Source organism: Geotrypetes seraphini, chromosome 5 (genome assembly GCF_902459505.1).
Source record: "Geotrypetes seraphini chromosome 5, aGeoSer1.1, whole genome shotgun sequence".
NCBI classification, from domain to species: domain Eukaryota; kingdom Metazoa; phylum Chordata; class Amphibia; order Gymnophiona; family Dermophiidae; genus Geotrypetes; species Geotrypetes seraphini.
In genome coordinates this window covers 152,243,622-152,257,734 of record NC_047088.1, presented here as the reverse complement: position 1 = coordinate 152,257,734, position 14,113 = coordinate 152,243,622, and the positions used below count along the sequence as shown (strand labels likewise).

General features: G+C 40.4%; 1 protein-coding gene across 1 annotated transcript in view; it reads left to right on the top strand.

Moving 5' to 3' along the window:
* The window catches only part of CDK15 (cyclin dependent kinase 15), a 158,819-nt gene that overhangs the window by 132,314 nt on the left and 12,392 nt on the right, over positions 1-14,113 (top strand). The window contains exon 13 of the mRNA XM_033945924.1: positions 3,499-3,636. Coding sequence (XP_033801815.1) covers positions 3,499-3,608 — 110 coding nt within the window. The 3' untranslated portion in view covers positions 3,609-3,636. The remainder of the gene's footprint in view (positions 1-3,498; positions 3,637-14,113) is intronic.

The window sequence follows — 14,113 nt, the reverse complement described above, 5'->3', positions numbered from 1 at the left end:
GAGATTTTGGGTGTGCCATGAGAAATCCCAGAATTTTTAAAGATTCCTTTCTTAAGTAAACACTAGAATAGATGACATGTATGTGACGTACGCAACAGTCTGTTAATGTTATGAGTGTCTGTGTGTGTAAGGATACAAGCATCATTCTTTGACATGGCTGGTTCATGAAAACCAATGGCAAGTAATTTTATTTTTATATTTTATGCAGTAGTTATCCTAACTAGAGGTCTGCACGGGAACGGGGATCGCGGGAATCCTGCGGGTCCCGCGGGAATCCCCCCTAACCCACGGGACTCCCATGGAGACCCCCCTCTGGCCCACAGGATTCCCACGGGGACCCCCCTCTAGCCAACGAGACTCCCACGGGGATGAAAGGCATTGGAAGTAGAGAATGACACGGGGAAAAAATCTGTCCCCATCACCGCCCCGTCCCCGGCCCACCATCCTCTGCACCGCCCCGTCACCGCCGTTCCCTTCACCACCCCGTCACCGTCACCGCCATCCCTTTCACCGCCCCGTCACCGCCACTGCCATCCCATTCACTGCCCCGTCACCGTCCCTGCTGCATCTATATAAGACTTAGTACTGTAATATTTAGCTTATTCCTTTCTTATAAATCAAAGTTCCTGCTGCTGAACTAGAGAAAGAGATGTTCAGTTGGCAGGGCGTTGTTTATAAATTTTTATCAACACAACTAATATACTACTTTATCCTAAAGCAAAAAATAAATAAATATAATTTTTTTTCTACCTTTGTTGTCTGGTTTCTGCTTTCCACATCTTCTCATTCAATTCCTTCCATCCACTGTGTGTCTTCTCTCTGCGTCTTCCATTTGCTGTTACTGTGCCTCTCTCTTCACCCCCCCCCCCCAATTGGTCTAGCACCCATCTTCTTCCCTCCGCTCCCCCATAGTCTGGCATCTGTCTTCTTCCCATTCTGTCTTCCACATTTCCCTTCAGGGTCTGTTCCTCTCCACCCTCCTTCAATGTCTGTCCTACTCCTTTCCACCACCACCCTTCCCTCCCTCCTTTACCATATGTTCCTTTTTACCACCCTTCAGCTCCTCTCGCGTGGCCTATCTATCTACCTTCCTCCCTCTTATTTTCATGGCACGTTACAATGTAATTTGTGCAAGCCACTGGAGCCTGCGAGCTCGGTCCCTGTCTCATCCCCATAAACCATCTCGCTTCTGTGCTCCTATTTTCCCCATTTCTAATATCTCCCCTATGTATCTGCCATTGCCCCCCCTGTGTCCATATACCATCCCCATGGCAAGTCCCCTTTATGTCTGTCCCTATGCCCCATGCACATAATTTCCCCTCTTTCTGTTACCTTCCTGTGTCCAGATTTCCCCTATCTTCTTCTTCCATACCAGTGTGTCTCTTCTTTTCAACCCCATCTAGCTTTTTTCCCTCTTTCTTCCTCCCCCCCCCCCCTGCTTCTAGCATCTGGCTCACCTGCCTGTCCTTCCCTTTCTTTCCTGCTGTGGGTTTTTCTTTCCATCTTCATCCCCTTGGCCCAGAATCCTTTTCCCTTTCACTCCCTCCTTCCAGTTTGAGCCGGGAACACGGGAGATCGCATGGTCCCCGCAGCCCCCACCCGCCTGCCTAATCGATCCTAGTGTTTAGCCAGCTCTCTCCCTTCTCCTCACCTTAGTTTGCAGGCTTTCTTTTTCGGCGACCTGCAAGCTTTCCCAAAGAGCCGCGCATGCGCGGCTGCTCAGTGTTCAATCTTCTGCTCTGCTGCAACTTCCTGTTTCCGGTTGCGTCAGAGCAGAAGATCGAAACTGAGCAGCAGCGGGTGCGCGGCTCTTTGATAGCGTGCGGGTCGCCGAAAAAGAAAACCTACAAACTAAGGTGAGGAGAAGGGAGAGAGCTGGCTAATCACTAGGATCGATTGGGCAGGCGGGTGGTGGCTGCGGGGACCGTGCGATCCTTCATGCCTCACTGCGGGGACAAGACCATTCACCGCTCCACGGGGCGGTGAATGGCCTTGTCCCCGTCCCCGCAGCAACTGCTAGTTTTCGTTCCCCGTTTTGGCAGGTTGCCCGCGGCTAAACGTGGTGGCCGCGGGTAAACCGCCACCATGTTATTCTTTAATTAGAAGCTGGGTTCGTCCATATAATATAATGGACACGTCAGCCTTAGTAAAAGAGGGGGTTTATAAGTTAATTACCTGAACAGAAAACAAAAAAGGATTCTGCCAAAGAGATTCCACAAGGAAAACAGCAGCGGAAACACAAAAGAAACTGTGGAATTGATGATCCTGTCAGAAGTAATTGCTGCTTTTTATGGGGACGGGTGAGGATGGAGGTAATTCCTTGCGGGGATGGATGGGGACGGAGAGGATCCTGGTGGGGACGGGTGGGGACGGAAAGGATCCTGGCGGGGATGGGTGGGATTTCTGTACCCGCGCAACTCTCTAATCCTAATTTGAACAACAAAGTAATCTAAGGCTTTGTTACTGTTTTGATCTTCTTATCTTTGCAAACTTGGATTTTCAGCTCTGACAGAAATCAAATTGAAGAAAAGAGAGTGACTGCAGATGGTGGATGATAAAAGAATACAAAACTGGCATTGAGCCACATTATGAGTTAATTTGCTCCCAAAAACAAACACATCCATCGCATTGATTAACAATTCTATTCTATCTAGTTTAGTTTCACCATTGTTACAATTATCCATATAGCCTAAAGAACTTTAAATAGCTAGTGAGTAGGACCCTAAGTTATTTCCAGGCCCGCTTTTTGTTTCATTAAGGTCCTTTTTCTCCTTTGAGACACTGGATGTGGTTTTTTTGTGATTCTCCAGTGTTTATAGAGATTTTTTCTGTAAATGATTTATAAATTCATGCATATGTGATCCTCTCTGAAAAAAGGTGACTGAAGTCTCCAAAAACAAAAACCTGAAATTTTAATTAATTCTGTTAGAGAAAAAAATCTGCAATACAATAGACCAAACCTCATCCTTTTATGTGAAAAAGTTACAGAAGTTCAAACATATCTTTTTCAGACTACTTATGAATCCATGGCATGAAAAACTGGCTATTCTCAATATTATGAATCCCCCACTTTAGTTAACCTTTTTCCAAAGACAGTCTCATATATACCAATTGCTATTGGCAAATAAATACAGAAAGTTACTCCTGCCTCAGAACTGATATAACTTTCTGCTGTAGAACTCAGGGTGCTCTGGGACATGTAGTTCACTTTAACGCCCCCTGCTGCCTAATTATATAATTGAGCCCATGTTGAATGAAAACCCCTGAATCTGTTACACTTCCTAAGCTATCTGCTTTTACCTCTCTCTCCCTCCCACCTATCATTAACTTTGTGCCTTGAATTATTTTTAGTTTCAAGAACAAAAAAAAAAGATGTTAATTTTCTCTCAAAATGAAAGTCTGATCCATTTTGAAAAATGATCAGGTGGAAACTCTATGGAAGGAGCATGCTACCAAAGCAGCTGTTACTTCTATTGTTTACTTCTCTTTCTTATGCAGCACGGTCAGTATTCACAGTGCCAGGGGTGACACTGGAACCAGAGATCTGTGACCTTTTCATTTCTGGTCAGAGAGGCCTTCATCTTGGCAGGCTTGGAAAACGTTGGTGAAAGCTTGGAGCAACCTGCAGCTTAATAGGTAAGATAAACACTTTTAATAAGTGTTTTCAGTCCTTTAACCTACACTCAACAGTTCCTATTTATCTCTTTGGTAACACCCTTCAACTTAGCCAGAAATCTTGCTTAGCTCCAGAGCTCCTATGTAGCATCATTTATATAATTATCCAGAGCGACTGCTATTTACCTGGATACAGGTTCAGGAGAAGTTCCACAGGATGAAAATTTCTCTCTTATGCAGAAGAGAAGAACTTCCATCCCGATGGCTTGATAATTTGGATACAAAACACTGAATTCTTCAATTAACAGAATATTTGAGTTTATTTAATAAATGCAAAGTAAATATCAAATTAAAATTAATTTTATATCCAAGGAAGGAAAATGAAGACATGTTAAATTCTCCTGTTCAAATTCCTTCAAAGGAAAAATCTGAAAAGCTATACATTTTATCCTTTCCCTGACATCACTGTCAGATTTAACATACAATAGCATGATGTACAGACTTTCCAAACATGTACATCCTGTGGAGCCTGATTCATTTACAAAAACATATATTTTCAATATAATTATTCAGTTAAATCACTATGTCCTGGACCAAAAGTAAATTACAATGTAAAAGACAGAAAATTCACTTGTGCATTAAGTCCAGTAGATGTCAGTGTTACTCTTTTTTCTCCATATGACTTCTAAATAACTTTTGATCTCTTTGACCTTTTCAGAAATCAATCATGTCTAAACCAGCCTGCATTTTAATCTATAGAATCAGAGGCATCTGTGTAGTTGACTGTACAAGAACAGACTTTCCTGTTTCCTCTGAGAACCTTATCTTTAATTCCATACAATACATCCTCTTGTATGAACAATGGTCCAAAATTCACCCTTGTCTTAAAAGTCATAAACTCAACCTTTTCAATTACCTTAGCATAGCTAGAATGCAGCTACAACAATTTAAAAATGCCAATCTTTAATTACAAGGTCTCAAGCTTTTCACTAGATCTCTCATCTGAATTCCCAAACTTTAATATATTTTCACTTAGTTTTGATTTATTCACAAAGCCTAGTATTAGTTTAATCCAACAACTCAGTTTTCATATCAGCTGTGATACCTATCACACCTGTAAATTCCAGGAATTCTTCAACATTCCCCTCTTATAGCAAGACTCTTTCTGTTACACATACACTAGCTAGTTAATTGAAATCCCTCACTCACAAGGTTTGTATGTCATATAGAGGGTGTTGAGGCCTGGTAAGTTGGTATGACAACTTAAGCTTTTCTTCTAGTAGCTCAAGCATGCTGTTTGCTCTTAAAGCTGAGAGGAATCAGCAGATGCGAACTGAGACATCATGAATTAAATCAAAACAACATATAAGAATGCCAACTGTAAATCTTGGCTAGCCAAATAATGAGAGTAGGACCCCATGCATGAGACAGTGTAAAAAAGAGATTTTTCTAGTTCCTCATGTAAGTATAGTCATCATCATTTGTGTTAAGATCAATCAAGGTTAGAAATGTGACTGGTAAGAAAAGGCTTCATAATGTAGATATCAAATCACAAAGTCTTGCTTCAACATCAATGGAATTTGGGAGTAAAGGAACAGAGGTAGAATCAGATACTAGGGTTTGAGAAAGCATAATATTTGTTGGGGTTATCATTTTCCTAACTAGAGGTAAACAACATGACGCTACTAAACATAATGCAACCATACTAAAGGTATGATAGACACAAAATGGGAGGAAAATCTTGAGAACTGGGTCTTAGAGGTACAATTTTATAATAGGGAGTCTAGAGCAGGACTAGGCAATTTCAGTCCTCGAGAGCCACAGGCAGGTCAGGTTTTCAGGATAGCCACAATGAATATATATGAGATGGTTTTGCATGCACTGCCTCCTTGAGATGCAAATTTATCTCATGCATATTTATTGTGGATATCCTGAAAACCTGACCTGCCTGTGGCCCTCGAGGACCGGAATTGCCTACCCCTGGTCTGGAGGATGCACAGTATGACCCTATATACTATAAAGGAAAATGGGGGCCTATTTTCCCTTATGTAATTCTAGCATAACTAGAAGCTTAAAACATAGGTGTGAGCACTTAGCCCAGAGCTGGTCATTTTCTATGAGGTTCACAGCAGTGCCCCACTTCTCTGCTGGGATGTCTGTATTGTCTGTGTACTAAGAATTCTGGCCCCTACATCCCAATGGCTTGTTGCATTTTTAGTATAGAGGTGGGGGGTTTTTTCCCCCCAAAAATGGTTCAAAAAGATAGATGCACAGAGCACAAACATCCATTTTTGAAAAAACAAGATAGATGTTTTGTAGGTTTGAAAATGGGCATGTTTGGTACTGGATTTCTGTGCATGTTCCACAAAACATCTAAATTTGGATTTAGATGTGCTAGACCAGAAGTTCACACAATACTCAATATGAGGTCACACCATGAAGCAATATAGAGGCATTTTTTGGTCTTATTTTCCCTCCCTTTCCAAATAATTTGTAGACTTCTGTTTGCTTTTATGGCCGCTGTCACACACTGGGCAGAAGATTTTCCACAGTGACACCTAGATCTTTTTCTTAGGTGCTGACTCCTAAGGTGAAACCTTTCATCAAACAACTATGATTTGGATTATTCTTCCCAAAGTGCATCACTTTGCATTTGTCCACATTAACCCCCTCTTTTACAAAGCTGCGCTAGCGGCTGCCGCGTGCAACAGCCCCGAAGCCCTTTAAATCTCTATGGGCTTCGGGGCCATTACCGCAGCGGCCTGCACTAAAAAGCTTTGTAAAAGAGGCCCTAAATTTCATCTGCCATTAGCATGCCCAGCCTTCCAATTTCCTAAGGTCTTCCTGCATTTTTTACGGTCCAATTACAACAGCATTTATATTCCACTACTGTACATACCAAAAATGATTGGATCAGTGCGGATTAACAATTTCAAGCTAGTCAGATTTACATAATAATTAAAATAACAGCAATAACTGCATCAAATATTCTTGAAACAGATGTGCTTTACACAGGGCAGGATTAATCAATAGGCCAACTAGGCACGTGTTTAGGGCCTGAAGTTGTCAGGGGGGCCCAATGAAACAGAGGACTCGTTTTGTTTTGATTTCCCTTGGTAACGCAGGCCCCCCGGGAAAGATTGGCAGCGCTACAGCTGATGTAGAGTGAGGCAGTTGAGAGGCGTTATAAACTTAGTTATTAATATAGACTTATATTTCGGATAATATTACTCCTTTACAAATATTTGAACACTTTCATATATGCATGGAAAGAGTTCAGAGTTAAATTCTTGGGTAAGTAGGTGGGAAGGAAGGGGGATTTGTTCAGAGATGTTTGGGAGTTGCATAGAAGAAAAACTGTGCACTGGTATGCTAATCTTTGTTTGTTTTGAATTTTTTTAAAAAAGAAATACAAGTGGAAATAAAGAAGTAAAGAAGAAAACAAATAAATGGGGGCGGGACTTGGGTGGAGTAGGGATGGGGCATGGGCGGAGCAGGGCCAGGGGGCCCAGTGTACTTGTGTGCCTAGGGGCCCTCGAAGAATTAATCCTGCCCTGGCTTTACAAAGTTTGCAAAATAACAAGAGATCCTTTTTAATTCTACTGGGAGATAATTCCAGCTTTGAACTGATTGAAAAACAAAACTAGCAGAGTAAATACAATAGATTTAAATCTTACACCCTTAAATGATGAATTTTGTAAAACACAAGAATCTTTTGATCTAAGAGAACAATTAACATAAGAACATAAGAACATAAGCAGTGCCTCCGCCGGGTCAGACCATAGGTCCATCCTGCCCGGCAGTCCGCTCCCGCGGCGGCCCAAACAGGTCACAACCTGTCTGAATCACCAGAAGGGGCTCCCTTGCCACCTTGGTTTCTCATTGAAGTCCTATCTTCCCATCGTAGTCCTAACCCTCCGGTCTTGCACATGCACGACCTGTTGGGTTTCTATACTTATTACCTGGTTAGCTTTCTATACTTGTGTTACATCCCAGCTCCTCCCTCAGTATCCCACGATCCCTTTATCCCTCAGGAATCCGTCCAATCCCTGTTTGAATCCCTGTACCGTACTCTGCCTGATCACTTCCTCCGGTAGCGCATTCCAAGTGTCCACGACCCTTTGGGTGAAAAAAAACTTCCTTGCATTTGTTTTGAACCTATCTCCCTTCAGTTTCTCCGAATGCCCCCTCGTACTTGTTGTCCCCTTCAGTCTGAAGAATCTGTCCCTATCCACCCTCTCTATGCCCCTCATGATCTTGAAGGTCTCTATCATATCTCCCCTGAGCCTCCTTTTTTCCAGAGAGAAGAGCCCCAGCCTATCCAACCTCTCGGCGTATGGGCAGTGTTCCAGCCCTTTTACCAGTTTCGTTGCTCTCCTTTGGACTCTCTCAAGTACCGCCATGTCCTTCTTGAGGTGTGGCGAGCAATACTGAACACAGTATTCCAGATGTGGACGCACCATTGCTTGATGTTAAAAACTTTTAGTCTTATATGGTTTTAATTTATCTACTGTTTAATCTTTTATTTAGCTTTACAGCTCCTTCTGCCGCCGCACAGCGGCGGCGCGCCGGACACCTCCCCCATCAGGTCAGCTGATGCTTCATTTAAACCTGCCTTCTGCGGCGCACGCCTTCGGCTCCTTCGTGCGCAGCCGGAGGGCGCCATAAAATTCCAACTTATTCACTTCATCATTAGACTTAGAACGCTACACTTTATCGGACTACTATACCTTTTATCCTCAGGTTTCCTCCTTTTTGATAACCAAACTCTAGTATTTACTCAACTGAAACAACCAAAAATGTCAGGCGGCTCAACCGAATACAATATCCCATCTTTTTGGGGACATCGTCCCATAAAACAAAAATCAATTACTTCTACACCTTCTTCTCTCATAAAAATTCCCACCACATTTGCACCCAATAGTACAGAAACTTATAACTCTAGTAGATCAAGTTTTGGACTAATTAATGCTAGATCACTTAAAAATAAACATCACTTAATAAAAGACGAAATCGAAAATAAAAAATTACAAGCTTTATTTGTCACAGAAACCTGGCTTGCAGAGGGAGAAGAAGCCTACTTATCGTACTGTTGCCCGCCCAATTACAATTTTATATTCAATCATCGTTATAACCGCAAGGGCAGAGGCTTAGCTGTCATCTATAAAAATAATTTTCTAAGTTTACTAGACCAATCCCCGAAATCAGCTTCAATCGAGTACCTTCAATTAAAATGTAATTTAAATAACCAAATTAATTTTCTCTTGTTATATGTCCCACCACCTTTAAACTCAAACAAACTCTCATTACTTCAAGACACAATATTTGATTTCTCATCTGCAATAACTACTCCTCTCATTCTTGGCGACTTTAATATTCATTTTGACGACCTCTCCGATTCTAATACAAAAGATTTACTTAACACCCTTATTCCTCTTAATATTCATCCTCAAATAACTGTCCCTACCCATATAGCTAATCATACTTTAGACATGCTCTTTATTCCTCTTTCACAAAAACCTAATATCTCAGACCTGTCAGTCTTCCCTGTCCCTTGGTCAGATCACCATTTTATATCCTTCAATTTTATCTTATCCAAAACTACTCTTCCAAATCTACCACTTAAAACTAAAACCATTACCTACAGAGAATTCAATAACCTTGAAGGCAAAGACATAACCTCCTTCCTTGACTCAGACATTCTAACATCTTCCTCCGACTCTACCACAAATCAAGTGGCAGCCTGGAATTCATCTCTAACATCCCTTCTTGATACAATATCACCATTAATCTCAAAAACCATTTCCTTTCGTAGGACCATTAATCCCTGGTACAATGCAGAGCTACACCTTATCAAACAACAATTGCGTTCCCTGGAAAGAAAATGGCAACATAATAAGACATCTGATAATCTTCAAAAATATAGGGAAAAAGTCTCAGTATATAAAACCAAAATCAATCTGACAAAGAAATCTTATTTTTCTAACAAAATCGAAAAAGCAAAAAACTCCTCTATACTATATAATATCCTAAAATCAATGGACCCATCAAACAAATTAAAAACCCACCAGCAAAAATCTTTGTTAAAAGCCCAAGATCTAGCTGACGCTTTCAATCACAAGATCAACAACATTCGTAAATCTCTTCCCCAGAGTACATTTATTACATTTAATAACCCTGATCATTCAGAACACATACCGACAGCAAAATGTTCTAATTTCAAAATGCCTTCACTTCAAGATATCGAATCCCTCTTTTCACAAGTTAATATAAAAAGCTCTCGATCTGAAATAATCCCACCCTTTTACTTAAAAAAATATTTCTCACACTTTGGCCCGTTTATACTATCAATCATTCAAAGTAGTTTACTCACCTCTACAGTTCCACCCCAATGGAAGTCTGCTTTAATTATTCCTATTGTTAAAAACCATAAAATCGGTATTAATGAGTTATCCAATTACCGTCCAATAGTTAACTTACCATTTCTTGCAAAACTCACAGAAAAATTGATATTTAATCAACTTTCCGACTTCATTGAAAAAACTAATGCATTACACCCGAACCAAACGGGATTCAGAAAATTTCACAATACTGAATACTCTTTAATAGGCCTAACCTCTAACATCCATTATTATCTAGACCATCATAAATCTGTAATCCTTTTTTCCTTAGACATCTCAGCCGCCTTCGATACCATCGACCACGATTTGCTCTTAAATAGACTTGAAGAAAAAGGAATAAATGGGAGGGTCTTAGATTAGTTCAAATCTTACCTTACCAACCGAACTTCCTCCGTCAGATTCAACAATGAGGAATCCACTTCCTATACCTCAACATTTGGAATCCCACAAGGTTCCATTTTGTCCCCTTTATTATTTAATATCTTCTTATCACCATTATTAGAAATCTGCCAGGCCATAGGATTTATTCCATTTCATACGCGGACGATATACAACTGATACATCCTTTAGATCCTGAAAGTAACACAGATATCCTTTCCATAAATCAAAAATTAGAGCAAATACAAAACTGGTTGAATATAAACAAATTGGCCTTAAATATTAACAAGACTAAATCTATCCTATTTAACTGGAAAAAAGACATTTCACTCATAAATCCGTTTTTTCTTAATAACATACCAATTAGTATGGTACCCTCAATTAAAATCCTTGGAGTACTTATAGATGATAAACTAACCTACCATGAACATGTTTCTTCTACTGTTAAAAATTGTTTTTTCAAATTACGGCAGATATCATGTATCGCCAAATTTCTTAACCCATCATCTTTAAAGATATTGATCCACTCCTTCATTATAGCAAAAATCGACTATTGTAATGCCTTACTTATAAATATTACCCAAAAAGAAAAAAGGAGACTTCAAATTATCCAGAATACGGCCATTAAATTAATTTACAACGCTAAAAAATTTGATCACGTATCCCCATTATTGATAGATGCACATTGGCTACCAATTAGTCATAGGATTCTGTATAAACTTATGTTTCTAATCTTTAAGACCTTAGCATCCAGTGAACCGCAATTTATATCTAAATCATTGATTCCTTATAAAACCCAACGATCTCTGCGTTCATCTGATCAAAGCTTATTAACAGTGCCTTCATTAAAAATTATAGGGACGAGAAGAACAGATATGTTCACTGTTGTGGAACACTCTCCCCCAGTATATTAGAACAGAACACGATATTGCAACATTCAAAAACTTTTTAAAAACTTATTTATTTAAGGATGCTTTTAACCTCTAGTATATGTTTAATTAATGCTTACGAAGTGTGCTTTGGTAAATTTCTACCCCACCTTTTGTTTTTTCCTTTTTACTTACCATACCCTATAATGTAACTAAACCCGCTTCCCTCTCTCTCATGTTAGTCATAATTGGAATTTATTGTTACTACGTTAAGTTTCTTTATTGTATTTTATTATAATATGTACATCGCCTAGAAATTGAAATAGGCGATTTATCAAAAGCAGAAATAAACTTGAAACTTGATACAATGGCATGATGACTTCCCGCGTCCTGGTTGTTATGCCCCTCTTTATGATGCCCAGCATCCTGTTGGCTTTTTCGAGGCTGCTGCGCACTGTGCAGATGGCTTCAGTGATGCATCCACCAGCACACCCAAGTCTCTCTCAAGTCTGCTGTCTCCCAACAATGCCCCCCCCAATTTGTAGTTGAACAACGGGTTCTTTTTCCCTATATGCATGACCTTGCATTTTTCCACGTTAAAGCGCATTTGCCATTTGTTTGCCCAGTCTTCCAGCTTGTCCAGGTCCCTTTGCAGGTCCTCACACTCCTCCCTGGACCTAACTCTACCGCACAGTTTGGTATCGTCTGCAAATTTTATAACCTCGCACTTTGCCTCCTTTTCCAGGTCATTGATAAATATGTTGAAGAGTAACGGCCCCAGCACCGATCCCTGTGGCACACCGCTCGTGACTCCCCGCCAGTCAGAATATTGGCCCTTCACTCCGACCCTCTGCAGTCTACCCGACAACCAGTGCTTGATCCATCTGTGCACATCCCCTCCCACCCCGTGGTTCCACAGCTTCCTAAGCAGCCTTTCATGTGGCACCTTGTCGAAAGCCTTTTGAAAATCGAGGTAAATGATGTCTATGGGTTCCCCATTGTCCACCCGACTGCTTATTCCCTCAAAGAAGTACAGAAGGTTCGTTAGGCACGACCTTCCCTTACAGAATCCGTGCTGGCTTGTTCTCAGTAGGCCATTCCTCTCGATGTGCTCGTAAATGCCGTCCTTGATCATAGCTTCTACCATCTTCCCTATAATTGAAGTCAGGCTCACCGGCCTGTAGTTCCCGGGGTCACCCCTTGATCCCTTCTTGAAGATAGGTGTGACATTCGCCAATTTCCAGTCCTCTGGTACCTCACCAGTTTTCAAGGATAGGTTGCAAACATGCTGGATTGTGCCCGCTATTTCTTGTCTTAGTTCCTTCAGAACCCTTGGGTGGATCCCGTCCGGGCCCGGTGATTTACCGCATTTTAACCTGTCTATCTGTTTGAGGACATCCTCCTTATTTACCTCTATGTGCTCCAATTTTTCGGCCTGTTCCCCACTCATGAGCTCCTCTGAGTCCGGTATATTAGATGTGTCTTCGCTCGTGAAAACCGACGAGATTTAGAAGGCTTAGTTAGTATAAGATTAATCGTATATTCTGGAGAGTAACAATAAAACATCTTGTGAACCAAAGTGCACAATTTAAATTGACAATGCGCTTTTAGTGGGCACCAGTATAAGCTCCACAATGGTAGACTAGCTCTATCTGATCTCTTCATACCATAAATCAGCTTTGCTGCAGTGTTCTGCATAACTTGTAAACATTGTAAGGCTGTCTTAGAACAACCATTGCATAACGAGTTACAATAATCAAACTGACACAGCACCAGTGCTTCAACCACTAATTGAAAATTATCTTGATTAAAATCTTAATATGCTGGAGCTCTCACGGTCTGAAAAATACTTTTTGAATTAATTGTTTAACTTGGTCATTCATTGATAATTGATAATATAATAATATCCCCAGAACTCTCAGAGTCATTTCCAACATAAAAGTTTTCTCTGGATATTACTCATTTTATTTGGTAGATCCTTTGAAGGGGGTATAAACCACAAGATCTTAGGTTTATCATTATTTAGTATCAATTTAAATAGTAATGTCCAGAGCTCTATCTGATTCAGTAACTTTCCTACTAGCATCATAACTGATTTGAAGGGAGCAGAATTGTAATGTCATCTGCATACAGATATATGTCGTCCTTCAAAAAGTTAAACAACAGTCCCTAAGCTTGTCGTCAATATGTTAAAAAGTATAGAGGACATTGGAGAATCCTGGGGGCCCCCCTACCAGAGGCTTCCATGAGTCATAAATCTGTCCATTTTTTGGATTCTATAGGTCCTATTTCTGAAAATATCCTGCAAACCATTGTAAAACCAATACTCCTAGACCAAAATTCTCTTAAGATGTTCAGTGAGACAGTATGGTCCACCAGGTCAAATGCTGAGGATAAGTCAAACTGCAATAGAATGACTTGATGACTTTGGGATAGAAAAAAATATCTAGCTTGAGTTAGTAAAGAATTCAAAAACATCTCCGTACTAAAACCTTGCCTAAATCCTGAGTTCTTAAAATCAAGTCATGTTGGTCCAAATAGTCTTCTAATTATCTATCTACAAGATCCTCCATAATTTTTATAAACATTGCCCCAGGTACATTAGATAGATTGTGAGCCTGCCGGGACAGATAGGGAAAAATGCTTGAGTACCTGAATAAATTAATGTAAACCGTTCTGAGCTCCCTTGGGAGAACAGTATAGAAAATTGAATAAATAAATAAATATGGATGTTGGCTAGAAGCTGATAATTACATATTTGAGTAGGATACTAGCACATCTGGGAAAATATGCATGTATGCTTTTATGCTTGAGTCCTTATGCCAGCTATAGAACTGATGTAAATGTTTG